The sequence below is a fragment of the Corticium candelabrum genome, chromosome 6 (genome assembly GCF_963422355.1).
Source record: "Corticium candelabrum chromosome 6, ooCorCand1.1, whole genome shotgun sequence".
NCBI lineage: Eukaryota > Metazoa > Porifera > Homoscleromorpha > Homosclerophorida > Plakinidae > Corticium > Corticium candelabrum.
Genome location: NC_085090.1, coordinates 284451 through 310660, shown reverse-complemented (window position 1 = coordinate 310660; position 26210 = coordinate 284451). Strand labels below are relative to the sequence as shown.

The 26210-nt window shown below is 41.5% G+C and overlaps 5 protein-coding genes and 1 long non-coding RNA gene across 7 annotated transcripts; 3 read left to right on the top strand and 3 right to left on the bottom strand.

The window, feature by feature from the left end:
• The first annotated feature begins 9 nt into the window (after positions 1–9).
• LOC134181468 (centrosome-associated protein CEP250-like) lies at positions 10–2008 on the top strand. Its single transcript, XM_062648741.1, has 4 exons — positions 10–142; positions 321–415; positions 481–1000; positions 1872–2008. Exons 1-4 carry the CDS (start codon positions 10–12, stop codon positions 2006–2008), a joined length of 885 nt encoding a protein of 294 aa, XP_062504725.1.
• Positions 2009–3995: 1987 nt separating this feature from the next.
• Positions 3996–4809, bottom strand: LOC134180676 (uncharacterized). Its single transcript, XR_009970029.1, has 3 exons — positions 4695–4809; positions 4463–4523; positions 3996–4068 (listed from the first exon to the last, which is right to left on the bottom strand). It is a non-coding gene; the product is annotated as an uncharacterized LOC134180676 (long non-coding RNA).
• An 8833-nt stretch (positions 4810–13642) lies between these two features.
• Positions 13643–15169, top strand: LOC134181338 (bifunctional serine/threonine-protein kinase/NEDD4-like E3 ubiquitin-protein ligase). 2 transcript variants are annotated; one of them, XM_062648597.1, is made up of 3 exons: positions 13643–13933; positions 13999–14356; positions 14681–15169. In XM_062648597.1, the coding sequence occupies exons 1-3, from the start codon at positions 13667–13669 to the stop codon at positions 14752–14754; spliced, it is 699 nt and encodes a 232-aa protein (XP_062504581.1). In that variant the 5' UTR covers positions 13643–13666; the 3' UTR covers positions 14755–15169. The 2 variants fall into 2 exon arrangements, with proteins under 2 accessions (XP_062504581.1, XP_062504580.1); XM_062648596.1 differs by having other exon boundaries at positions 14652–15169.
• A 2504-nt stretch (positions 15170–17673) lies between these two features.
• Positions 17674–21472, top strand: LOC134181466 (uncharacterized protein K02A2.6-like). The gene is made up of 5 exons (XM_062648738.1): positions 17674–18354; positions 18408–19670; positions 20119–20551; positions 20947–20957; positions 21419–21472. The coding sequence occupies exons 1-5, from the start codon at positions 17674–17676 to the stop codon at positions 21470–21472; spliced, it is 2442 nt and encodes an 813-aa protein (XP_062504722.1).
• An 831-nt stretch (positions 21473–22303) lies between these two features.
• On the bottom strand, positions 22304–23203 carry LOC134181181 (uncharacterized). The gene has a single exon (XM_062648401.1). It carries the CDS (start codon positions 23201–23203, stop codon positions 22304–22306), a length of 900 nt encoding a protein of 299 aa, XP_062504385.1.
• Positions 23204–23621: 418 nt separating this feature from the next.
• Positions 23622–24929, bottom strand: LOC134181180 (uncharacterized). Its single transcript, XM_062648400.1, has one exon. The coding sequence runs from the start codon at positions 24927–24929 to the stop codon at positions 23622–23624; it is 1308 nt and encodes a 435-aa protein (XP_062504384.1).
• Between the last annotated feature and the right edge of the window lie 1281 nt (positions 24930–26210).

The window sequence follows — 26210 nt, the reverse complement described above, 5'->3', positions numbered from 1 at the left end:
ATTAATAGTATGAGAGAGGAGGACGCTGGCAAGTCGTGTCTCAGAATCAATAATGGGCAACCATTGAAGGTCATGAGAGCACAGAAGCCAATGATTGGACAAACAGTTGATCATCTTGTCGACTGGGAGGAATTGAGAACATGTATTACATATATACATCTGTTCTATCAGTTATATACATACAACTATTCTATAATTTATATTCATATACATATGAATGTGTCTATTATATACTAATTACATATATCTATACATCTATTGTATAATTTATGAAAGTGAGTATTGTAGAGATGAAATAGAAATGTTCTTTTATTGTTTAGCTCCAGTTGGTCAAAGTACAAAAGCAACATCAGTGGCAGCAGCAGCAGCAGCAACTGGAAGATCTGGTTTACTGTCGGTGGCAAAGAGAATGGAGGTAATCTCTTTATTGTGTTGTTCACATTGTTGCCTCCTGAACGAGAACATGTAAATTTCACGCAGACCTCTTCCACCACACAAAAACATTTTCGAGAATCTGAGACGAAGCGAGACGAGGAATTAGTTCAAAGTTTGATACAACAGATAGAACAGTTGCAACGTGACGTAGTAGCTAAAGACAGGGAAATGGCAGAAATGAGAAAGCAAAAGGAGAACGAAGCAGCTGATGTAGAACAGATGAGGCAACAAAATAGAGATCTAGAAACAGCACTGGGAGTCGAAAAAGTAGAAAGAGAAAATGCTGTAAGCGAAGAGAGAAGACGAGGCGCAATGCGAGAGGAACGCTTACAAGTAGACAAGCTAAATCTTCAGAGGCAATTTGACGAAAGTCGAGTTCAAATTGAGGCCTTGCAGTGCTCACTAAACGACCTACGAGTACAAAAGTCCAACATTGAAGAGCTGCTGTCAGATGCCGAAGCTACAATTGAACGATACAAAGAGAGAGAACAAACCGAAGTTTTACGTATCGCTTCACACGACATTCAGCTCACAGACAGGAAACTAGGAGGTGGATCATATGGAGGTGAGAGATGCGCATCTGTAGCCTCATACCAAACCCTATCGCGCCGTCGTGTCCTGTTGCCGTTGTCATGTTATACAGGAACTGGACACGACGGCGCGAGAGGGTTTGGTATGAGGCTACTCATCTGCATGCTTTGTGTATTTCTTTCTTTTAATATATAAACGAAATTTACAGTTTTATTCATTGCTGCTACGATCTGTTAACCCGATCGTCTCTTACATGTCATCTCTCCTAGACAGTTCAACGAGATCCTCTTTCTTTTCTGATTGCAGGACATTTCAGTCACTTTATGGTATTGGAAATAACTCAAGACATTCCATATACAGAGCGATTAGGACTGACTTTGAGGCTTATGTCTCGCCATCCAGAACTGTAGCAGGTCATCTAGCATGTGAATGGTTAATGCAACCTTCGCGCTTTAGCAACACTACACTTAGAGAACTCTTTTCTGTTGACTGAGATATTGCACCATGTTTGTGTGTGTGTGTGTGTGTGTGTGTGTGTGTGTGTGTGTGTGTGTGTGTGTGTGTGTGTGTGTGTGTGTGTGTGTGTGTGTGTGATGAAGATATAATATGTATATATATATATATATATATATATATATATATATATATATATATATATAATCAGCTGGACTGGACAGTTGGCTTGTTGGTTAGATCAATATTAACGATATTTAGTTAAATCACTTATTTATCAAACTTGTGTCAAATTATTTGTTAATAATAATTTTAAATTATACATAAGATGGAAAATGTGGTCAAGTTAATTAGGTAATCCACATTTATTAGTTAAGTATTGTTATTCAAGGACGAGCAAGGTTGTAATGTTTCCATCAAATCTATAAGTTAATATCATTTTTATGTGTTAGAGGTTCGCATTGGATATTGGCGTGACTGTCCGGTTGCTGTCAAAATTCTGTATAAAGATCTGATTTCATCACCTTTTTACATTCGTCTTTTACAACAAGAAGTGTCTGTCGCATATGGCGCGCGATGTGTGTCATAATTCCGTCGGCTGGGCTGCGCTAACTCGTCGGCTGGGCTGAGATATCATGTTTCCACAACTAATTTGCATCTCAGCCCAGCCGACGACACGCGTCAAGTGTGTCATAATTCCGTCGGCTGGGCTGCGATATCATCGACCAGCCGACGAAACGACTTTTGACACACATGGTATGGCGCGCCATCTGTGTCAAAAGTCGTTTCGTCGGCTGGTTGATGTCGTTTCGTCGGCTCATTGATGTCGTTTCGTCGGCTGGTCGATGTCGTTTCGTCCGCTGGTCGATGTCGTTTCGTCAGCTCATTGATGTCGTTTCGTCGGCTGGTTGATGTCGTTTCGTCGGCTCATTGATGTCAGCGGGTGGCCTTAGGGTGCGTGACCATTTCGTCCATTCCATTTTCAATTCCCAGCAACAATTGAATAAATATTGAATTAGAAATTGAAAATAGCCTAGAAGTTGCTTGTAATCTCAACATTCAATTCTATTAAAAATTAAAATTGACTGATTGACAAACCATAATTATCTGCGGATTATAATAAATATTGAAAACATACTTAATTTCTAACCAATTTTCTTTTTCAATGCAATGGAATATTGAAATTGCAAGCACGTTAGTTTAATTTTCAATGTTAAATTCAATATTCAATTTAATTTAAAAATTAAATTTTAAATTTTGAATTTGCATGGCCAATTCGTCCATTCCATTTTTAATTTTTGAGACAAATTAAAAATTGAAATGTCAAATTAAAATTGACTGGCGTTGTTTGCTCTTACCTGCGGATTTTCAACACTTGCTGTGTCCACTGTGGACGCGGGCCCGCCACACACGGGGAAGTCCCTAGAGGTACTAACCTTAGTGGACACGACAGATCAACAATTCACAGGTAAACACTTTGTGTTATGAGAAGGTCCTTACAGGCCTGTACAGGCACCTCTACACGTTGTTGTAAACATTGTTGTCTAGAGACGTACGCATGTTCATTAACACGTCGTAGCTTGTTGTATCCACTAGGGTGCCTGTTATAAGAAAGCCTTTATACAGCCTTTAGGGACTTCCCTGCGTGTGGCGGGCCCGCGTCCACAGTGGACACAGCAAGTGTTGAAAATTCGCAGGTAAAGACTTGGTGTTATGAGAAAGCCTTTACAGGCCTGTAAATTTGTCTGTAAATTGGACACAACAAATCTTTGTAGACCTGTTCATACGTCGTAGATGACAATTGTCAAGCAACCGTCACGCCCCATTGGTATGAAGTGTGAAGACGCTACCAACGTGCGACGATCGAGAGAACTAGGACGGACACTCGATCATGCATGCACTGCATGAAAGCTTAAACATAGCATGGTCTAAACCTATTCTAAATGTGTACTGAATACCACCTTTAATCATATCTAGACATATTTAGACCGATCCTACTAGAGTGTATAGAACACATTTAGGACGGCCTATATAGATCGAATACGGGTTTTAGGATTCCATTTAGGCACACATTTGGAGTCCTAAATACCAGATACAGATTTTTCCAAATATGAGCTATAGGTAGTCTTAAGACACACAAACCAGGTGATTCAATTGCCATGTGATCTATTTCTCTAGTTCAACAAACTTTGGCAATGGACAACAATGTTAACAGCAAATTTGAATGATCTAGCTCTATATATCCATGTTCTTTGACATGTATTAAAATCAAACGTATTATAATTAGCAGAAGTCTTCTAGAGACCACTCTGGTACAATTAATGTCATTCCCGGACGTGTTCTGGTATGGACGGAGCTCCGCTTGGTACTGTTCCTCTCTGAGTCTGCCTTCTGGCGTACTTTCTGTCCAAAAACTCAAACACCTTTGTTGCTTCAATGGCTCTCCACGGAAGAGGTCGGATTAGGAGTTGTGAACGTCCAGCAGTGGAGGCTCGCTCCCTCAGACGGTGGCTCGCTAGCACTGCTATTTTCAGAGACTTCTGACGACAGCAATTCCAGTTTCATGGCACTAGCTATAGCGTACGTCTTCTTTTGTTCGTCGTTCAAAGTTGTGGACATCTCTAAAGCTGAAGATCTTCTCTGCAGTTTCTAACATAATGAACATATTGATATAAATAATAGACAGTTGTTCCCAAAGAATATGCAATGAGATTAATATATATATATATATATATATATATATATATATATATATATATATTAAATGGACATATGCAAGGTTTCATTACAAAGAAAAGTTAAAAAGACTAAACAAGACAAACTAGAGCGATGACATTCTGTGATCAAGAGTTATAACTGATCATGAGTCTATAATATTCAGGTGCTACCATGTTACAATTTTGACGTAGAATGCTATTGAAACAAGACCGTATTAGCAGTTAACATATGTATAGTTATATTATTTTGTAAAAGTCAAAGCAAAAAATCGAGAAATTTACTGGCGACCGCCTGCAAGTACAAGAAATCGTAGACTTTGACTTACATTGTGTAGCCGTTGCCATCTTCTTGCTTTTTGACGATCTGAAGATGCAAGATGGTCCGACCTGTCAAAGTCAATATAAATATACATGCATACAGGAATTATAGGCCATGCACACAGTATATATGCAGTGTACAATCATGACCTAGCTATAGTGATCATGAGCAAATCATGACCTAATCTAACTACAATGAGCATGCAGCCAGCTACCTAGAGATATATAGCTAGTGCTCACCTCGCTTACGGCGTCAGACACGCAGCGTTCTAGTTCCTCTTTAGTCAGAGAACAACGTCGACTTATGCCTCTGTCTGTACAGAAACGTCGAACAGATCGCTCGCTAGGTCCCCAAAGTCCTGGAAACATCGTCTGTAACTCTTCACTGATGACAGCATGACTATTACCCTCTTCGACTCGCTTCCGAACAAAATCTTCGTCAACTTCGTCCATGGAGATCGAGAGTGGAGAGAATGCACGACCTGCCGTTATATCATGAGATGATAGATACCGGCTTGGGCTTCCCCGTCATATGTTTAGAGGCGTGGTCTAGATGATCAACGCAAATGTCCTCTAGCTAGATAGTTGCTTGGAGTCTTTCCAGATCGACTTCACGTCAAATTTCCAGTGTAGGCTAGACGTTGATCTCGTTGATTATAGATGCCCTAGACGCGTGCCTCCATGCAACGGGCTTCCCTCGCTCATCGCCGCAAGGAATATCTCACACCTAAGCCTGACGGTTGACGAGAGCCAGGTACAAGTGCTTACCGACTTGTTGTGAGAGGTCGGTCGCGTGCCTATCGAGGCTTTCTCATCCATCTGTTAATTGCATTACATTGCATGCGTGCCAGAGGCGTGGCTGGGCGTGGCTAAGCTAGACCCAACTTTCGTCTTTCAATAGAATTGAATATTGAAGTCACCGGCGACCGCCCGCGCGGTGTCATTATGCCGTTTATGAGATATCGCTCGCGCTAGCAGCTGCGGGTAACTTTCTATGTACATTTAGTACGGAGAAAGAAAATTGCATCAGAGGCTATATTTTAATATTCATAATTTACGAAAATTGGACGGATGGAAAGATTGAATCTATTTGCAAAGTAAATGAATATTGAAATAACAATTGGTTTTCAATCAATTTCTATTTTCAATGTAATAGAATGTTGTAAAAGCAAGCAACGCCAGTCAATTTTTAATTTGACATTCAATTTTCAATTTGTTTCAAAAATTAAAAATGGAATGGACAAATTGGCCACACAAACTCAAAATTTAATATTTAATTTTTAAATTAAATTGATTATTAAATTTAACATTGAAAATTGAACTAACGTGCTTGCAATTTCAATATTCCATTGCATTGAAAATGAAAATTGGTTAAAAACTAAGTATGTTTTCAATATTTATTTTAATCCGCAAATAATTATAGTCTGCCGATCAGTTAATTTTTAATTTTTAAAAGAATTGAATATTGAAATTGCAAGCAACTTCTAGGCTATTTTCAATTTCTAATTCAATATTCCATTGTTGCTGGGAATTGAAAATGGGATGGACGAAATGGCCACGCACCCATGCATGCAGCGGTATGTCTATAGACGGGCGCAAGTGTCTGTACGTGCTTGAGCGTGTACTTTCTATTGTGCATACGCATTTGTATCATCTGAAGTCTAAACGTTCTGTAAACAATTCCGAATTCTTGTTCACTAACACCGCAGTACAGTCTAAATCTAGTCATATATACGTACTTCAGAATTGACAACCACCAGTACTATCTCTAATGCTACTTCCCTAGCTGATAGCTTAATTAAGCCTTAGGTGTATATTAACCTTTTAATTAACTAGGCTAATCTGTTTTCAACGAAGTCACGTGCCTGAAGGTACAACTCCACTCCATTGAATTCGGAATGTGCCAAAGGATTTACTAGTACTTGGAGAGCACCTATGTCCTCATGTAAAAGAGCTGAGGGTATCTCAGGGACTGTCACAGAGTGTTCATCGGATCTTTCAAGAGTTGTAGGGCCATCATTGTCTATTCCATACCCGTCACAATCTGCCACCTATAGAAAACTGGATAAATTATAATTTTATATATTTAAACAATTGAAAAGTATAGTCACACACTTACAGCCGTCATCTCTTCAATGTCTTCCAGGCATGCACCTCTAAGCATTCCTTCTATCCAGAGTTGCAAGGGACTTCTGTGTCCTGCAGTGCTGAGTGTGTGTCTTCGATATCCCTTACAGAATAGATCTAGTGCTCTATTAATTCTTGGAGTGTAGACATAATGAAGGCAGAATAAGTCAATATCATTGGTAGGATTCAGTACCTGAGATTCTTCTAAATCACCAAAAAGTGAGTAAAATTGAACGGTACAGCCTTCAAATACGTCTCGCCAGAACCTCTCTATCCTCTGGTTGTGTACGCTTTTCCCAGTAAGCATGCTACCTCTTCCAGTTCCTCTCTGTTGAAGCATAAAGCGCGAGATATTAACGTTTTCTCCGCCTTTGTCTGATCGAACTCGGGAAGGCATTCCATAATTTGCAATTGCTTCTCTAAAATACTGAAACACGGTAGCAGCACGGTTGTTGTTAGAGCATCGGCAGTATACGGGTAGTCTACTATAACCGTCTATTCCAGCATGGATAACAAAACGATATCTAGAAATACACCACACGATAAAGGTTGATTTAATTAAACATTATGGGACATATCTTCAATTCACAGCAATACACCTTATTAGCTTGTGATTGCCGTCCACATGCCAAAGTGCGTTGGGACCGCGAACCTTGTACTGTCTCCGCGGTATAGCTCTTGCCCATCTTTCTGCTATGCCGCCTGGATCAACACGTGCTAGTGAGCTTGTTATCCTTTGTCTCTGAATGCTGTACCCTCTACAACGCAATTGGCCCTGCACCATTCGATATCCGGCATCGGGAAAATCCCGTTTCACCTCTACAATTAGACGGTCCAATTCCAAATCGGACATGGCATTGAATCGCTGTGATACTTGTAGATTCCACTGCAGCATACGCCTGTGAATAGTACTCCTTGACACACCAAGTAGCTCACAAATTTTTGTGACAGAGAAATCGTGATCTAGGAGAAATGTCAGTTGATCTCTGCGAACCGCCAGTCTTGGTCTTCCTGTGTGTCCATCATTTAACGCTACTGTTGTGTACGCACGTTCCTCTTCCGCTGGTATGCGGTAAATCAAGTCTAGTTGCTCAGATAGAGCTCCTATACATTCACTAAATGCGCTAAGGCTGTTATCTCCCGCTGCCACTAGTCGAGTGAGATGCCCGTGAAGTCGCTGCCCGTCGACTGCAGCATCTAGGAAATGTTCTCTTGGCACGTCTCCGCCTTCAGTTACAATTATCTCTTGCACAGTTGCTAGAAACTGACGGACGTTGCGCATAAACGCTTCCATCTTAGCCTTGCTTCAACATGTAGATATGGTTCACGTCTATTTCAGCGCAAGTGTCGATCTCTTCCACTAATCAACCACACGTGAAGCACAAAACATGGGAAGAAGGAGGAGTTAAGTTATCCGACTGACTGAATAGCATACCATTGCACCGATGCATTGGTTACATAACAGCTTTAGCAGCAGGAACGCCTGCACATTCATACACTAGCTGTCTCTGTGGTAATAATGGATCGAAGAGAGTCTGAAATATCTGCTGCAAAGAGAATTCTCCACGACGCTATGCGCCGTCTAGAGAGAGCGGAAGAAGGTGATACTCGGCAAGAGTTTAGCCCATCTGGAGAGGTTACGAATCAAAACAATCAGCGAGAAGGCTCACGCCCTGTTGAAGGCAACCAGAGGGTCAGCCATCAGTCCAGTTCTAGTGGAATTACGTCGATAGCAGTAGAACAGCGGCGTCTTTTTGGACATGGCAGCAGACCAAGAGGCTGTGAGTCCAGAAATCCGAGAGGTGTGAAGAGGAAAGCGCCAGCAAACAGTGATTGGAGAAAGCCTTATCAACTGGGACATCGCAAAGTATGGACATTTAGTGTTATGTGCTTAGCTGACAACCAGTGTGACACACCTCCTTCTCGTGATCGAAAATTGGAGCTGCTTGCAGCTGGCTTGGGAGAAAAGAAAGTCACTCTTGGACAGTCAGATGACTACCTCGAGGTGCACAACACACTTCTTGAACATTTTCCCGCGCTGGAGAGTACTGGGTACGAGGTAATGAGGTTGACTGCTCGCCGCCAACTGGAAGTATTCCATCTTTGAATATGACAGCTATACATTTGAAGACAGTGTTCGATCAAGCCAAGATGTATCTCAGACCGATTGCTAATAGCATTGACTTGGAGACCGTAGACATGGTAACGTTGCTCTCTAGATTGAGTTGCATGGTGCTTTCAGTGAAATTCAATAGATATGTTTGTGTATTATGCAGCACGATAGCACGAGCACAGACAAAGTACAGCCAATGGTTCCCTGCCTTCATTGTGGTATAGACGTGGAAATGCCATCTCTGAGAGAGCATATGAAGATCCATTCAAGTTGTGACACAAAACCTCAGAGCCCCAGAAGGCGTTCACAAGAAGGACGAAAAGGACGAGAAGGACAAAAACGCAAGAAACAGGCCAGACTACAGTTAGAAACACGATCTGAAACTGTACTGCCTGCGTCTGCAGTGGTATGCACTGGCATCCTTTTCTATGTCTGTAAGCTTACCTAATTAGCTAAATATAAGAATGAAGGAATTAATAAAATACTCCTAGCACTTTTTAGTACGCAAGCTAATCAGACCTATGCAGTAGAAGTGGAGAGTCGGCTTTGGTTTTACTCTAATTTTCGTTGTGCCGTGTACGTACAGGAAGGAAGGCCTTCCATGGGGGAGCGGAGTGTTTCTGTTCAAGAGATAGAATCTTCTGAGCCATACACAGTTGTAAGTAAACTGAATTATTTCTCTTTAGACAAATTCTGCATTAGTCAAGTTTGTGCTTGTTGGTGTATGTGCGTGCGTGTGTGTGTGTGTGTGTGTGTGTGTGTGTGTGTGTGTGTGTGTGCGTGCGTGCATGGCGCACGCGTTTGTGCTTCTGCGTGTCTGTGTATCTGATAAAGTTGATTCACACACAATGTCTACCCAGCGTAACGTAACCCAAGGATTAGTACACACACACACGCGCGCGCGCGCGCACACACACACACACACACACACACACACACACACACACCATACACACACACACACACACACACACACACACACACACACACACACACACACACACACACACACACACACACACACGTGAACTAGCTGTGTACTGTCGCATGTCAACCAAAACTGTATTGTTGTAGAAGAGAGGCTGAGTGGTCAGTGGATGGTCCGGCTATTAATTTTCTACATTTCAATTTTCATGTTTTTTTTTCAATTTTCAATTTTTATTTAATTTTTTAATTTTTTAATTTTTTTTCAATTTTTAAGTTTTTAATTTTCCTTTTTATTTTTTGTAAAATGGTTTTTTTTATCTTTTGATGTTTGATTCTTGTAATCTTTAGATTTATCTTTTAAAGTTTGATTTTTAGGCACCTATGTGCTTAAAACTAGATACTTGAACGCGCAGTTCGCTTTTCTATTTCTAAGATGAATAGAAAATAGAAAATTGAAAATGACCGAAGACACTATTCTCTGTTCGCTTTCACTGTGAATCTGAAACTACGTAATGAAGCACCTGTGTTGGTTTAGAAACACTTCACTAATTGCCTGTGACCTACTAAGTGATAATGACATCAATAGCTTGTTTACTGTGTCTCCGGATTTACTGTAACATGCCGTGTTCATACTTGGGTTAGCAAACTCGGGTTTGCGCTAATTAATCATAACACCCTGCTGTGCTATCAGGTGTATTCTCATATGTTGAGCTTGAGCTTGTCCAGTTGCCTCTAATTAGTCAAAATAGGCTGTGTGAACTCTAGCAGGCTGCAACTGATTGTATCATGTACTCGAGCTACGCTACCTAGTTCCAGCGCAAGAATTGAAACGTCTTCCGACCGCTTTCTGTCTTCGAGTGCCTTCTCTAGGTGTAGATCGAGACCAAATGCCTATGATTAAACAGCAGCAGTTGCTTGAATCTACGGATGCGACAACGTCTTTCACTGCAGAATTCCGCAAGTCGTGCTGCGGATTCGATTTGCTCAAGAAAAAACTGCCAGACCAACACAAAGTAGAGAATCTTGATTCATTGCTGTGATACACAATATGAATAAACTGGAATGTTTTGACAAGCGCTAACCCCAGCTAGAGCCAGCGCTAACCCTACATTTCGGAAGGGCTAGGCTAGCCCTGCTCTAGCCCACATTCCTGTCGTAAACAGACCTGATGTATTCTAATTGGTTGTGCTAAGCAGTAGCACACCCAGTTCTAGACCCTAGTGTGAACACAGGCACTGACACAGACGTGTTTTACTGTGACTTACAATACCTGCAAAACACGTAGAAAAAAGAAGAAAATTTCTAGAAAAAAAAGATGGATGCAGGAAAGACATCATGGAGAGCTCTAGCATCCCAAGAAATGCAGCTAGATTAGGCGTTGTTTCTAAATACATGTTGCAAATGCAGTTGTTTCCAAATGATGGAACAAGCCAAATGTTACAAGTCGGAGAGCCTCGACGCTAGGTCGGCTGGCAATCTTCGCCTTACGTGATGAAGTAACGGGCGTGATCATTGTTCTGTTTGTTGGTGGGAAACCAAGGTTACAAATGGAGACCAAACAAGCAGCTCACCACCGATTTTCCAGCTCACAACAATGTAAAAGTCTCGCTCTTTGTGCAGCTTCCGTAGACGTCTTGTTGTTTGTGCCGATTCTCTAGCTAGACGTCGCCTACTGTGCACTGTACCGTATCTAGACAGCTATCAGTCTAACCGCAATTAATGATCTTTGATATGCAAAAACCTTATCCTGCTGGCTGTGTCTTATTTACATGCTATGTTCAACGTCTAAAAGAAATCCATAGAAGAAATCCGGGCTCTTGCGCATTCGAGTGATGCCAAGATCGTCGCTTACCAACGAAGGACACAGGAGTTATAGCGATTTTGTAAATACACAGTGAACGCGAACAGTAGACATAGCGGGGGTCTCAGCGGGGCTTCCATTCGTATGCGTGTCTCAGGAGATTACATTTCCAACACACAACCAAATGTTTGTTTTTACTTTACTTTCCGTCACGTGGTTTGGCAGCTCTTGACAACTCCGCTCTGACACACAACGTTGTGACAGTGAATACCGCGGTCCCTAGCTGTGTAGGTACGTGCATTGTACACAACACGCTACGTTTACCGTAGATGGTTGGAGGAGAATTGCTACAAATATCTAGGTATGTAGATAGGCTTTCCACTAGCGGATCGCCGAGTTGGCAACTGTGGTGACGAAGTATACAGAACGACGTTTGTTGTCTAGGAAAAATCGAGACACAATTAAAGCATCGAAACCGTCAACCTACTACAAAACCGTCAGCCTACTACAATTAATTAGACGCGCGCTTTCACGGGCACACTCTAGATGTACACGGTACCGGTACCGTATACAAGGGTGGGCGTGGTGCTCTATAGCAGGTTACATTTCTCATTTGCATGACGTCGCACATCTCACCAAGTAAACAGACATGCACGTCCATCGTCAACGCCGTCTGAACTCTAGTTGAAGTCAACTGAACTGAACTGTATTTGCTCAACTCAAAGTAATTAACTCAACTAGCTAACGTAGAACAGTGTGTGGCTACAACTGAAGGAGCATGGTCATAGCTGAGTGTAGACCAGCTGCTCAAATGTTAGGCTATAATTCTGGTAATGAATTGCAGAATAACAGCGCTGAACAGACTGGTTGGAACGCATTTTCCAGCCGTACCCATGTTCCTGGCTCAGGAAGTAGCAGAGGTGAAACATGATTGTCTTGACTTGTATTATGAATCTAAATGTAATGTGTCTATATATTGTTAATAACTTTAGATGAAAGTTGTCAGTCGCCAATTTCACAACTCAAATCAATTTTCCCGTATCATTCTACAGAGTTTCTGCAAAGAGCCTTCGACTCATACGAAATGAACACTGAAATGACTGTACAGGCTGTGTTGGATAATTTGATTGAGGTAAACTGCTTATAATATTTGTATGCGAAATGAGTTGCAGAATATGTTGCTAGTACTGTTGTTTTGTAAACGGTTCTTAATTGTTGTTGCTGTTCACATCTAGAGCTCACTACAATTTACATTTATACTAGAGTTCAAGTTTATATTATTACTACAATTACTTCTATTTTATTTTGTTACAATAATTATGTCATTACTTTCATGGGCATTGTCATCTGCATAGTCATTTAGTATTGATGTTTAAATCGACGTTAATGATAGTGTTATTGACGTATAGCCAACAGAGGAAACAGCTTCAACTAATGAACGTGACTGCATAGTGGAAACTGTTGTAGAAGCTTCCGGTTAGAGTGTAAAATATTTAATTAGATTCGAGTAATTAACTTTCTATCTGAAATTAGATAATTGCCACATTGACTTGACATCATATGATGGTGACCATGATCATGATGATGATGATGATGACATTCACTGGCAAATTACAGTATACCTTTTATTGGATTCTATGTCCGTCTACGCTGACTTCTCCCTCAGTAACTCCTGAATAACTTTGACAGCAAGATCCTAGAAACACGCTAAACACTTCATTTTAGCTCATGGTCACGCCGTTCTGTGGGTGTGCATTGCAGATGAACTTCCGACAACCTTGTTATGCAAATTGTTTACGTAGCCTACTCTAACCAATAGACAACCTTCAATTGAAAGACAAACCCACCTCAAATGGTAATAACTAATCGCTCATTGGATAAACGCTGGGAGTGTCTGCCCACGCAAGAACCCCACAAGCTTCCGGGGGAGAAGTCAGAGTGAACGGACTTAAAATTTTTAGTGTATTGTTTGTTGCATAATGTTGCTTTTTACTGCACGTACAGGCTAGACAACAAGACTGCAGCACAATTCTAGCAGAAGTTCTAGGTTCAATTGCCCCTCGTTCGGGGATGGCAAGAATTAGGTTAACCGTGAGCAGAACTGATTTGCTAGCTGATGCCATCGCGTTCTTCAAGTCAGGACAATACCATCATGACAGGCCACTGAATGTGAGGTTTGAAGGAGAGCCTGCAGTTGATGGAGGAGGACCGCGACGGGAATTCTTCTCCTTGCTGTTACAAAAGATGCTTTCTCCTACATCTCAGTATAGGTTGTTTGAGGGACAACCGGGTAGGTATCTCCCCATGCACAACCTTGATGCACTGGTTGGCGGCTTATTCAAAGTTTATGGCCAAATTATTGCTGCATCTGCTTTGCAAGGTGGCCCAGGATTTCCTTGCCTTGCTCCACCTATCTATTCGTATCTTGTGACTTCGTCTTTGGAGAAAGCCATGGACACCATTAGTCCGGACGATCTGTCAGACCCATTCGTAGCTGAAACTCTAAAAACGGTTAGACGTGTAGTTGAGATGATTTCATGTTTCTTCAACTTGCAACAAGTTCTTCTTTCTTGCAGATCAGTGAACTGGAAGATGACAATCCTGAGTTTCACAATGTAGCCAGTAGTCTTTCTGAACCACTAGCGATTGCTGGTTACACCCATCGGCTAACATCAACTAACAAAGCGGATGCTATGCTAAAGATAATGCTGCATGATGTAATACTATCTCGAAAAGCCGAAATTGACCAACTGGCACTGGGACTGGGTCCAGTACTTGAACTTGCAAAAGCAAATCCGGAATCAATGCGTTCCCTTTTTACCGCTACAGATTTGAAGTCATTGACCTCTGAATCGTTTCTAGAGCTGTGTACTTTTCAGCCCACTGTTCCAGCCGATCTCAAAACTTCGTTTATTCAGTACGTTCAGGAAGCAGGTGCGAACACGTGCATTAATTGTTACAAGGTCTAGAAGCACAAGAATTATGTCTATCCTTCCTAAGTAACACACACACACGCACGCACGCACACACCACACACGCACACACCACGCACACACACACACACACACACACACACACACACACACACACACACACACACGCACACGCACGCACCCGCACACGCACACACACACACACCGCAGTTGTTTGCACTGTTTGTACACTGTATATATATATATATATATATATATATATATATATATATATATATATATATATATATATATAGGCAGCAAGAAACTTTCCGATCTTCTTCAGTTTTGCACTGGAAGTGCAAGCGTGCCAGTTATGGGTTTCCATTCTCCAGAAAAGATCGAGATTTCGACTACTAGATCAGTATATCCGAATGCCTCAACGTGCTCCATGATCTTGGAATTGCCTGGACAGTGCGTGAGTGAAGTGCAGCTCAGAACCAACTTAGATACGGTTCTCGACATGCAGGCCACAGGATTTGGGGTTGTTTGAGGAGTTGTTGCTGTTGCTGGTGTTGTCGTTACAGGAGCTGTTTCATGTCCAGCATATCATGCCGGGCAGCTGTCGTTTGGAGATTATTAGTATAGTATAGAGATTATTAGTATAGTATTTTGACGATTTCGTTTATTGTTGAGTTCAGCAAAGTATAGCTAGGATTAGAAACTTTTCTGAGAAACTGTTTTAGTGTACTAGCCATGCAGAGACACTCAACCTATAGAGAGCGTATTTGTTGGCTAAGGGTTTGTATCAATAGAAGTTAAAAGATAAGCTGTTTTCTTGTACAATTCCATGCTAATATATCACTGTTAAGATGTATAGAGATGCGTTAATTAATTTATCGTATCTAAATACGCACTCTTAAGAGTAATACATTTAATTAATTAATTAGACATTTAATCACATGGCGGTTGAGAAATCAAAATCATATAGTCCTACGGCAAGACATAACTGTATTACATAATAGCTACTAGTCTCGCGTAGCCAGACCCTTTCCCGTCGGATTAGTGTTATTAATACTAAACAACGCCTGTTAAAACATTTTCCGTGTATCCACGCTCTACCGCTGTGTTGATAAAATTAGATCAGAAAGCTACAGTAGCCGATACTACTATAAATCCAATTATTATGTCGTACGTCATGTTGTGCCCTAAAATTTTAGCTAGAGCTTGTGTCTACAGTATCTAGCAATTAATCAAACAGCATTGCGTCAGAAAAAATTTCTTTTCTCTGACAAGCATTCTCCCAGCACGACAGACTTACATTAGCTACATATTTCTCATTAGAGACCAGACCGCACGTACGTCGTTCTTTAGATAATGACTATACTGGTACTATGACTATACTATGACTATACTAGATAATGACAATAACTAGAAGGCACCACCTAGTAGTTGACAGTAGTCGATCAATCGCTAACGATCTTTTCAAACTTTGCCTAGAGACGTACTCCTACATGCAGAGCCTGCCTAGTTAGCTAGACACTTGCTATGATGTAACTCTAGTCACTATGCACTTGTAATACGAAAAAATAAAAACATTTTTGAGAAAATGATGGGTATGTAGTGATGAGTATGTACTTAATCATGCTCATCTCCTACATCACAATCCAGCACTCTGAGTGGGATGGACGAAATGGTCACGCACCCTGAGGCCACCCGCTGACCTCAATGAGCCGACGAAACGACATCAACGAGCCGACGAATCGACATCAATGAGCCGACGAAACGACTTTTGACACACATGGCGGTATGGCGCGCCATGTGTGTCAAAAGTCGTTTCGTCGGCTGGTTGATGTCGTTTCGTCGGCTCATTGATGTCGTTTCGTCGGCTGGTCGATGATATCGCAGCCCAGCCGACGGAATTATGACACACTTGACGCGTGTCGTCGGCTGGGCTGAGATGCAAATTAGTTGTGGAAACATGATATCTCAGCCCAGCCGACGAGTTAGCGCAGCCCAGCCGACGGAATTATGACACACATCGCGCGCCATAGTCGCATGGAAGATTCACCATCCAAATATCGCGGAGTTTGTGGTGTCACTTTGGAGTTAGACGAAGAAGAGAAGAAAGCATGGATTATCATGGAATTGATGAGCGGTTCCATGTCGTGTGTCATCTATGCGTGCAAAGGAGAAATTTTGCCTCTCACTTTACGAGAAATGGTTGATATGGCACACGATTCTTTGTGTGGACTCGATTACCTTCACTCCATGGTAAGAAAAGTTGTAGTCAAAACAATAAGAAAGACATTAGATTAGATTAACTGATTACTAGATAAACACAAAGCAGTTAGTGTGACAATGCTAGACGTGTGAAAGAAAGACTCGATCTTCTTATAGGTTTTATTGTATATTAGACTCTCACGTTGTCTTATCTTCAAGGTTAGGCAGATAGAGAAGCAGTCAGACAGAGAAACAGACAGATACAGTTAGACACGATTCATTGGCTGGAAGTTACAGAGTGAAACACAGAGAATAAGATCAGTGATAAGAGAAAGAAAATGTTGTGAATTTTATAAATTCTATTACTGTTGTCATAGCAACCTAAGGCTATTCTTCATGGCGACATCTGTCCAAAAAACGTTCTTGTCACTTCAACAATGAGAGCCAAACTGGGTGATCTAGGAGGTGCTCGTTTTTTACCATGCTTCACTTTCGGTCGGAATGCTTAGCCCACACTACACAGCACCGGAGAGATTTGACGGTCGTGCTGTGCATAAAAATGATAAGACCAACGTGTACAGCATGGGTGTGACCATCTGCGAACTGTTCACTGCCGATCCTCCAAATTGTCTTCGTCGGATGGATCAAGTCCAACACATCCGCCAGAGAGAAGTTCGTTCGTTATGCAAACACATGCTGAAGGATGATCCTGCCACACGACCGACAGCTGCAGAGGCCCGCGATATGTTCAAACGTATTCGTGAGACAGACGAGTACGTATCGTGTCCTCCTAAAAGAAGAGTGAAAGGGAAAATGGATGGAGGAAAGGAAGTCACTCTTGCTCATCCCATCTGGTAAAGTGAAGTTGATTTTAATTAACATTTTACATTGATGAGTGCTTGTGGTAGACTGATACATAGATTGGTGAGCATGCGTACGTTGGGGGTCATATACTTAGGTAATTAGATAAGTGACTGTTAGCACTTGTTGGATTGCTGTTGCGTTAGAGCCTGAGCATAGCATAGACTGATAGGGTGTGATAGCTTGTGCCGATCTGGAACGTAGCTTACGACTGTTATAATATATATATATATATATATATATATATATACTACAATGGCGACGAGGATGGCGGCTCGACACGGGAAACTCTGCGAGTTCCAAGCGGGCGTAGATAATGTCGAAGACTACAAAGAACGATTCTTGCTCTATTGCACGGCAAATGGAATCACAGACGACGACAAGAAGATAGCTGTTCTTCTGACGTCGATGGGCACAACGACGTACACATTACTAAAGAATTTGGTACGACCGGCGGCTCCTCAAGACAAATCGTTAAATGCGCTCTTCAAGCTATTGCAGGACCACTATGAACCGAGAATTATCGTCGTCGCAGAGCGTTTTCGCTTTTATAAGCGAATGCAGCGGGAAGGCGAGAATATTGCTGTTTACGTTTCGGAGCTGCGACGCCTCGCCAAACATTGTGATTTCGGTGAGCAGCTCAATACTGCATTACGCGATCAATTAGTCTGTGGGTTGCTACACGAGAATATGCAGCAGAAGATTTTAGCTGAGGCAGAGCTAACGCTGGAAAAGGCTCTGCGGATTGCACAATCTGCAGAGACAGCCAGAGCAGAGACACGACACCTCCGTGGGAGTCGACACGACACGCAGCTAGTGGACATTCCAGGACATTGGAGACGGCATTTGCTGTCAAGAGAGCGACCACAAGCAGCCGCAGCCAATCGGGATCGTTGCGTGCTTTGGATAAGGCATGTTATCGTTGCAATGATCATGGTCATGACCCAACCAAGTGTAGATTCACAAACTACACGTGTCTGTTCTGCAAGACGAAGAGCCATATCGCTAAAGCATGTCTGAAGAAGCAACGAGATAACATGAAAGATAGCACGGAGGGCAATTGGCATACAAAAAGGAAACCGAAGACTCAGTCTACATATCAAGTAGATGCAGAAGATGTAAGCCTCGTTTCTTCTTTGTCTGGTAGAGGTGGGGTCAAGGTGACAATAGAGGTGGCAGGCAGGAATGTGGAGATGGAAGTGGACACTGGAGCTTCAGTGAGTGTCGTACCAACCCAGATATATAGTGAAGTTCTATCCCACGTACAGCTGAAGAAGAGCACTGCCCAACTTCAGTCATATAGTGGTGAACGATTGAAGGTGAAAGGAGAAGCTGTTGTACCAATCAAGTATGGAATGCAACAATCCATGAAGCGGTTGATTGTAGTAGATGTGAGTGATAAGCCAGAAGTCTTGGGACGAGATTGGCTGTCAAACCTCAAGCTTGATTGGGCTTCTCTGTTCAAAGTTGATAGTGGAGTTTTTGATGTACCTGAGAAGTATCCTCAGTTGTTTGCAGAGGGAGTAGGTACTTTGCAAGGCTATCAAGCCAAGATAACTTTGTCTGCAGATGCCAAGCCACAGTTCCATAGGCCACGCCCAGTGCCTTATGCCTTGCAACAGAAGGTAGAGGAGGAGCTTAATCGACTTCAGGAAGAGGGCATTATACAGCCAGTGGAAAACAGTGAGTGGGCAGCACCTATCGTCATTGTGAGAAAGGCTGATAATTCTATCAGAATTTGTGGCGATTACAAGGTAACAATTAACCCCTACCTGGAGATGGACAATTATCCAATGCCGAATGCACAGGACTTGTTTGCATCGTTAGCAGGAGGACGGTTCTTTACACGTCTGGATATGAAACAAGCTTACCTGCAGATGCGAGTGGATACAAGCAGCCAAAGGTATTTGACTATCAACACTGCCAAGGGCCTGTTTGCGTACACACGTATGTCCTTTGGCATCTCGACTGCACCCGGAATTTGGCAGCGAGCAATGGACAACGTTCTTACGGGAATGCCAGGAGTGTCCTGTTATTTAGACGACATTCTGATTGTGGGCCAATCCGAAGAACAACACGACGAACGTCTTCATCAAGTCTTGAAAAGACTGAGTCAAGCGGGACTTCGTCTGAAAAGAGAAAAGTGTGAGTTCAAGAAAACTAGAATTGAGTACTTGGTTATGTTGTGGATGAGCATGGACTTAGACCGGCTGAGAAAAAGCTGGCAGCAATACGACAAGCTCCAGAGCCAAGTAACACAACCGAGCTAAGGGCATTCTTAGGCCTATTGAATTATTATGGAAGGTTCTTGCCTAACCTCTCAACCATGCTACAACCACTGTATAGTCTGCTGCAGAAGAACACATCGTGGGAATGAGGTGCAAAACAAGCAAAGGCTTTCCAGCAATCCAAACAGAATTTGTTGGAATCGGATTTCTTGACGCATTATGACTTGAAGAAACCGGTACGTCTTGCTTGCGACGCTTTACTGTATGGAGTGGGAGCCTGTCTCACACATGTAATGTCAGACGGTAGTGATCAACCAATCGCTTTTGCTTCACGAACCTTGACCACGCAGAAAGAGGATATGCTCAATTGGAACGAGAAGCGTTAGCACTCATCTTTGGAGTGCGACAATTCCATAAATATTTGGTGGGAAGGTCATTCACACTTGTAACTGACCATCGACCCCTGTTGAAGATATTGGGTCCGAAAGAGGGAGTACCTACTCTAGCAGCGGCTCGACTACAGCGTTGGTCACTAATTCTAAGTGTTTATCAATACAACCTAGAATACACATCAGGAGTGAGCAACAAAGAAGCTGATCTACTTTCGAGACTACCCATTCCAGTCAACGCAGTGGATCCCAATGAGCAAATCTATGCTATTGATCATTGTGAACAGTTACCTGTTACAGCGCAAGATATTGCTAAGGAACTACAGCGAGACTCCATACTACGACAAGTTTACGAGTACACTTTGCGTGGATGGAAGCCTAATGTAAGTACACAGTTACTGCCGTATGCACGACGAACGGATGAGCTTACAATTGAAGACGGGTGTCTACTGTGGAGGAATCGTGTAATTATTCCACCCAAGCTTCGAGGCACAGTGTTACAAGAGATTCACGAAGGTCATATTGGCCTCTGTCGAATGAGCTTAGATGTTTCTAAAACTTTTGCTGTATTTACACTATGAACTGCACAACTGTGCCCTAGTTTTGTTCATAATGTACGCAGTGCAAATTTATCCAGATACACTGTTATTATTATTATTATTATTATTATTATTATTATTATTATTTAATATGCGATGTTATGTAATGTCATATTATGGTATGTTATGCTATATTGTGTATTATGTTATGTAGTGTTATTTTCTATTATGTTATGTTATGTCATGTCATGTTATATTGTATTATGTTGTATTGTGTTGTACTATGTTGTATTATGTTATGTTTAATAATACGTTACGTGTATGTTATGTCATGTTATATTGTGTCATGTTGTGTTGAATTATGTTATGTAGTGTTGTGTTATGTTATTGTATTTTGTGATGTTGTGTTATGTTATGTTATGTTATGTTGTGTTATGTTATGTTATGTTGTGTTATGTTATGTTATGTTAATTAATATAGCATGACATAGCATAACGTATCATAACATAATACAACATATTAAACACAAAACAACAAAATGTAACATAACATAATACAACACAACATAATACAACATAATGCAAGAGGGAGATAAGGAGGAAGACAGGAATTTAGAATAACATTCTGTAAATAGCAGAAAGTACATTTAAGATCTATTCAGTGACAGAACTGCTGTTATGACTGTATTATTTGTGGTATAGCTTGCATTTGGTTCTGCTGACTAATGTGTCTTTTGTCAATGTTTGTGTTGCTTTATGTGTTTCTTCTCAACACATGCAGTCGCAGTTGTGATTTGCTTTCTTGTAGAATGCATTTTCAATGTACATTTGTTTTGGGTTTGCAGGAAAGAATTGAAGTGTTGAGACTTTGTACAAGTGTTGGAAAGAAACATTGTTGATTACACAAGTGAACAATGAAATGAGGACTTTGCATACATTTCTGTATTAGTTCAAATACAGTCCACTTTGTTTTATCGGACACAATTGGTTTTGCCTAAACTATGGCGGATTAATGGGTTGTCCGATAAAACAATTGTAGCTTTTGAGTTCCATTCCTTGGCTTTGGCCTCTTGTCTGAATGTGCTCATGTCTATATTTATGCGTCCAAGGCGCACAATCGTGAACACACACAGCAAACAACTCCTCTATTATTGACATACACCTAAAAACAGGTGTTAAATCCTGTATTTCAAACATTATCTATAAAGCTGTGACATAGAGCTGGGCACACTACATGAATTCAGATTGCTGTACCTTTTGTCTAATTAAGTTATTAATGCTCTTGCTGTGTCCGCAAATTAACTAAGACATAGTAACTAAAAGCAAATTAACTGAACAATTGTCAACATAGTAACTAGGCTACACGTATTAATTATACAAGTAATGACATGTCTAGTGATAGCATTCTTATCAAGCATTTTGTTTGCTTTGGTCAATGCTGGTTTGGAGACGGTGCAGTCTTTTTGAGCGAATATTTCGCCTTGGCATAATGTTGCAACATATGTTTCTGACCCCATGTGTTACGTTGGCTGATGCTATCTGGTGGAAAGAAGGGCATCCAGCTTTTATGGGTTTTGCTCCACAACGCTTTATGATTCTCCTGCTGACAGATGTTGGCTGCAATCTGATTACACGTTTAGTGCATTCGAGTTTGTGACCACGCCCCTTTCCAAAGTTATGAAAGGCAGATATTAAAGAAGGCTTGCAGTAAGATATCAGTTTCTTAGCGTTCATTCCACTATTTTCTTGTACTGCTTGCAAAATTCTTTTACCGATTTTAGGAATTCATCATCTCCACTTTCCAGTTTTTGGTGAATGTCTTCCATTGTGTTTGCAAGACCAGCTGTGACATCATCATATTCACTAGTCATGTTTTGTACTGACAAAGTCTTTTCAATTGACAAGCATTCAGGATTTTCTGGTGTATCAAAGTCATGTCCCTGAGCTGTAAGGGAAACTTTGAGTGCACTCTCATCTGATGTGATACTCTGCCGGCCTGACAGGAGGCATTCATTTTCCTGTTTCCATTCTGGTTCAACACCTAAGGTTTCCATGTAGTTGTCTTCTTCCTTTTGGTGAAGGTGGCTGTAGAACTGCAGGGGTAGGGTGTCTTTTCCAACTGCTACTTGGGCATATAGACGTCGTCCAACTGCCGATGCTGTTGGGATTTTGTTGAGACAGTGTCGTCGATATTTCAGTGATGCTGATAGCTGGTGTGCACATGGCTGCCCTTCTCTTCCTCTTGGACAAGTGCATGTTCCTGCTCGTAGGTCTACAATCCAAGTCTGGTTCTTTTGTGTTCTGCTTTCAACTGTGTAGACATCTTCTGATTCAGTGGCATGGATTGTGTGTGGAAGGGGTGCTTTGTCTGCATTCATTCCTGAAATTGTAAACCGAAGTGCTACAAAATGATCTAGTCGGTTGCCAGCCAAAGCAAGTAGTCGACGCTTGTAGTACATATCCATTGTTTTAGTCACAAAATTAAACATTTGAATGGCATTATAAGCCTTCAACCTATCAAATATAATGTCTTTGGTGATACGAATGACTTGCTCCGAATGACTTGCTCCGAATAGTTGTTGGTATTGTTTCCACGTGTCATGAAGTCTTTTCTGAGACATACACTCCATTCATTGTGTCTCTCCCAATACTGCTGCAAGCGTTTTCTAAATAACTTGTGCTGTTGAACTTTCTCATTGCAGTCAATTCGATTCTTGGCAGCATAAAGCTGCTCTGAGGTCTTGGCAAACAATAGGTCTTTGACCATACTCATAAATAGGAGTCGGTCATTCCTGTCCACCTCAGATGTGGAATTCCATAACGACTGCCAAGTACTTTGTAGAAAATGAAATGAACATAGACACAATGTAGCTTGAGGCCATGTTGCTCTAAGACTTTGCCTTTCACTAGCTGAATCGTCTGTCATGATGCCCATAGGTCCAAGCTGTGGTCCTCGCCTGAAAAATGCATCAGGTGGTAAAATTGTTTTCAGGATGCGAAATGCTTCTGTCATCGTTGAGACATCTTCCCTTGATGTCATCAGTACTGCTAACGGTAGTGCCCCCCCGCAGCAGTTGCGGCGCTGATTATAAAAACTGGCGTATTTAACCTGTCCAAGCTGGCAGTGGCATCGCAAAACACCATCTCTCCGGCTTGCTGAACAAGTTTGTGGACTCTTGCCATAAGAGGTGTGACAATAGCAAGGACAAATGGACTTTCTGTTTGCTGTTTAACTTCTTTAGGTTTGCAGTAAGGATGGTCTTGGCTGTGGGAAGGTATGTCTAGCTTACTGTCAGTGTGAGCTGTATACTGTTGCATGTGCACTTTGCCACCATCGGCTTCAGTGAATTTGTTGTATCGATTGATCTCAGTATTTAGCCTTACAAACATTGGCGTACCGTTTTCAGCTCCTACTGTCATAAGCCTCCAACTTTGGAACAATCTCTGGACATCCTGAGTGATGGGATTGATTGAATGATCTGCTAATACTCTCTGCATAGCTTGGCTTCCATCATATTCTAGCTGAAGAGACGTGACATATTCATGTCTCGCACTAGATGCAGAATTGCCATCTTCAAACAAGTGAACATATGCCTTTCTGGCTGTTTCAGATATTGGTCTAAAGCTGAGAGCATGGCCAGAATCTATTGGATGATTGTGATTGAACAACAGTTTCACCAAACATGGATATAGTGGATGTTTCATGTGTTTGTCTGGTGACATAATTGTGACAGAGAGTGTAGATGGGCAGCCTGTCTTCTTGTCTCTTGTGCTTCTTTCACATCCTTCTCTGACATGGTCAAACTTCTTGATTGGCATTTTCTTTGTTGGTGTTTTTCTTTTATGTTGGCAGAGCCGAACAGTTTTGAAAATGATTCTTTTCCCTGTTGTGCCATATGCAGTGCCTTTTGTAATTCGATATGTTGTTTTAGTTTTCTCTTCTAGCTGTTGTATCCATGTCTGTGCACTTGCTGCTGTATCAACTTGAAGCCAAAAATGAACTTGCAAAGCACATGGTGGTGCTGCAAGGAAGGTTTCTAGTTCTAGGTGTTGAAACTTTTCAATGATGTATGCACTTGTTTGTGGCAGGTATTCTTTCAACTGTAAGAATTGGTCATTATGTACTGTGCTTTCAATAGCTGGAATAGAGAGACCTGAACAGCTTTCTACGCTATTGTTTGCTTGAGAGGTCTTTACTTTGTCCAAGCCTGTAGAAATGTCTTTGATCCGTGTCTCTCTACTGCTGACAGTCTTTGCAGTGAGAATGGGATGTTTCTTCGTAACAGCTTTATGTTTCTTGGGAGTTGATTTCCAGATATCAGCTGTTTCTTGTGCTTCCTTGTGATTGGTCATCATCTTAATGTCAAGTTACAAAATAAAGTGATACAATATTGTTATTTGCAGCAAGAACTGGGAAATTTAATTAAGTTCTGTACCGGTTTTGTTGCACTCTCAATGTTTTCTACAAGTGGGTGTCTTCGAGTAATATTCAACAATGGTATTTTTCTAGTTGATGCTTTTTCAAGATGGTTGAAATCAATGAGTTGAGACATTTGAATGTTGTCATTCAAAATCCATGAAGCCACTGAAAGTCTAATTCGAGGTGAGTGATCAGTTGGCTTCATCACAACTTTGCAAGAACTAGTGACATGTAACATTTTATCCGATCCTGTCATGTCATGCCATGTAGAGTTGCTGCAGGATGCCAGGAGACTTGAAACAGTTACAGTAACAAGGCCACAAATGGAGGCACAAGTTTGGAGGGGATAGTGCTTACATAAACAGGAACAGACATGGCTACCTTGGCTATCGAAGTTTGTCACATGGAAGGCCTTCTTTGACAAAACACATTTTTGATTTTGTGGCATTTGACAGTGTATTCAGTACTGGTTTAAATTCAATGTCAATGTTGCTTGGTATGGGATATCCTAAAGAGTCTCCATACCATAAAATCTTTGTTTGCAAATCGATAATTGCAAGTGCCCAATGATTTCCTGACAGCAGACGATTCGCCATCCAGGTTGTTCCACTTGTCTCATCAAAGCGGACGTTAATGGCAAAGCAGATTAGTCTGATGTGCTTTGAGCTAACTGCATCTTCAAGCAACTGTATTCCCTGAGTTGCCCTCTGAAGTGGGGTCCATATTGCACAGCATACCTGGTCGTTGTTTGGACATTTTCTATTAAGCAATGAAAAGGTGTGCTGCATCACGTCCTCTGTAACCCATCTGTCACAAACTAGTGTGGACAACTGCTGTACAGAGAGGTGGCCCATAATAACATCAGAAGTTTCTTGATACCACAGCGTTGTCTTTAATGCACATATGTCAGAGGTACTGATTTCTTTCAAGTGTAACTGGTGTCCATTTAAGCCTTTAATTGGTCTGTTGACAATCTGTTCTATTGAAGTAAACCACTCTGTCTCACATTGGACTTCATACTCAGTTGTCTTAGCTTCATGCATTGTCAAAAACTCTCTAAGGCCTTCTCCATCAAACATACCATAGGGAAATACAGCTCTGAGGGTTTTGTTTGATATCTTTAACAGCTGAGATAAAGCTCTTGGCACATTCTTTGGGGTGGCGTGACAAGAATTAAACGAGGGTCTGTACACTTTGTAGTATGGGAGGTATCAAAT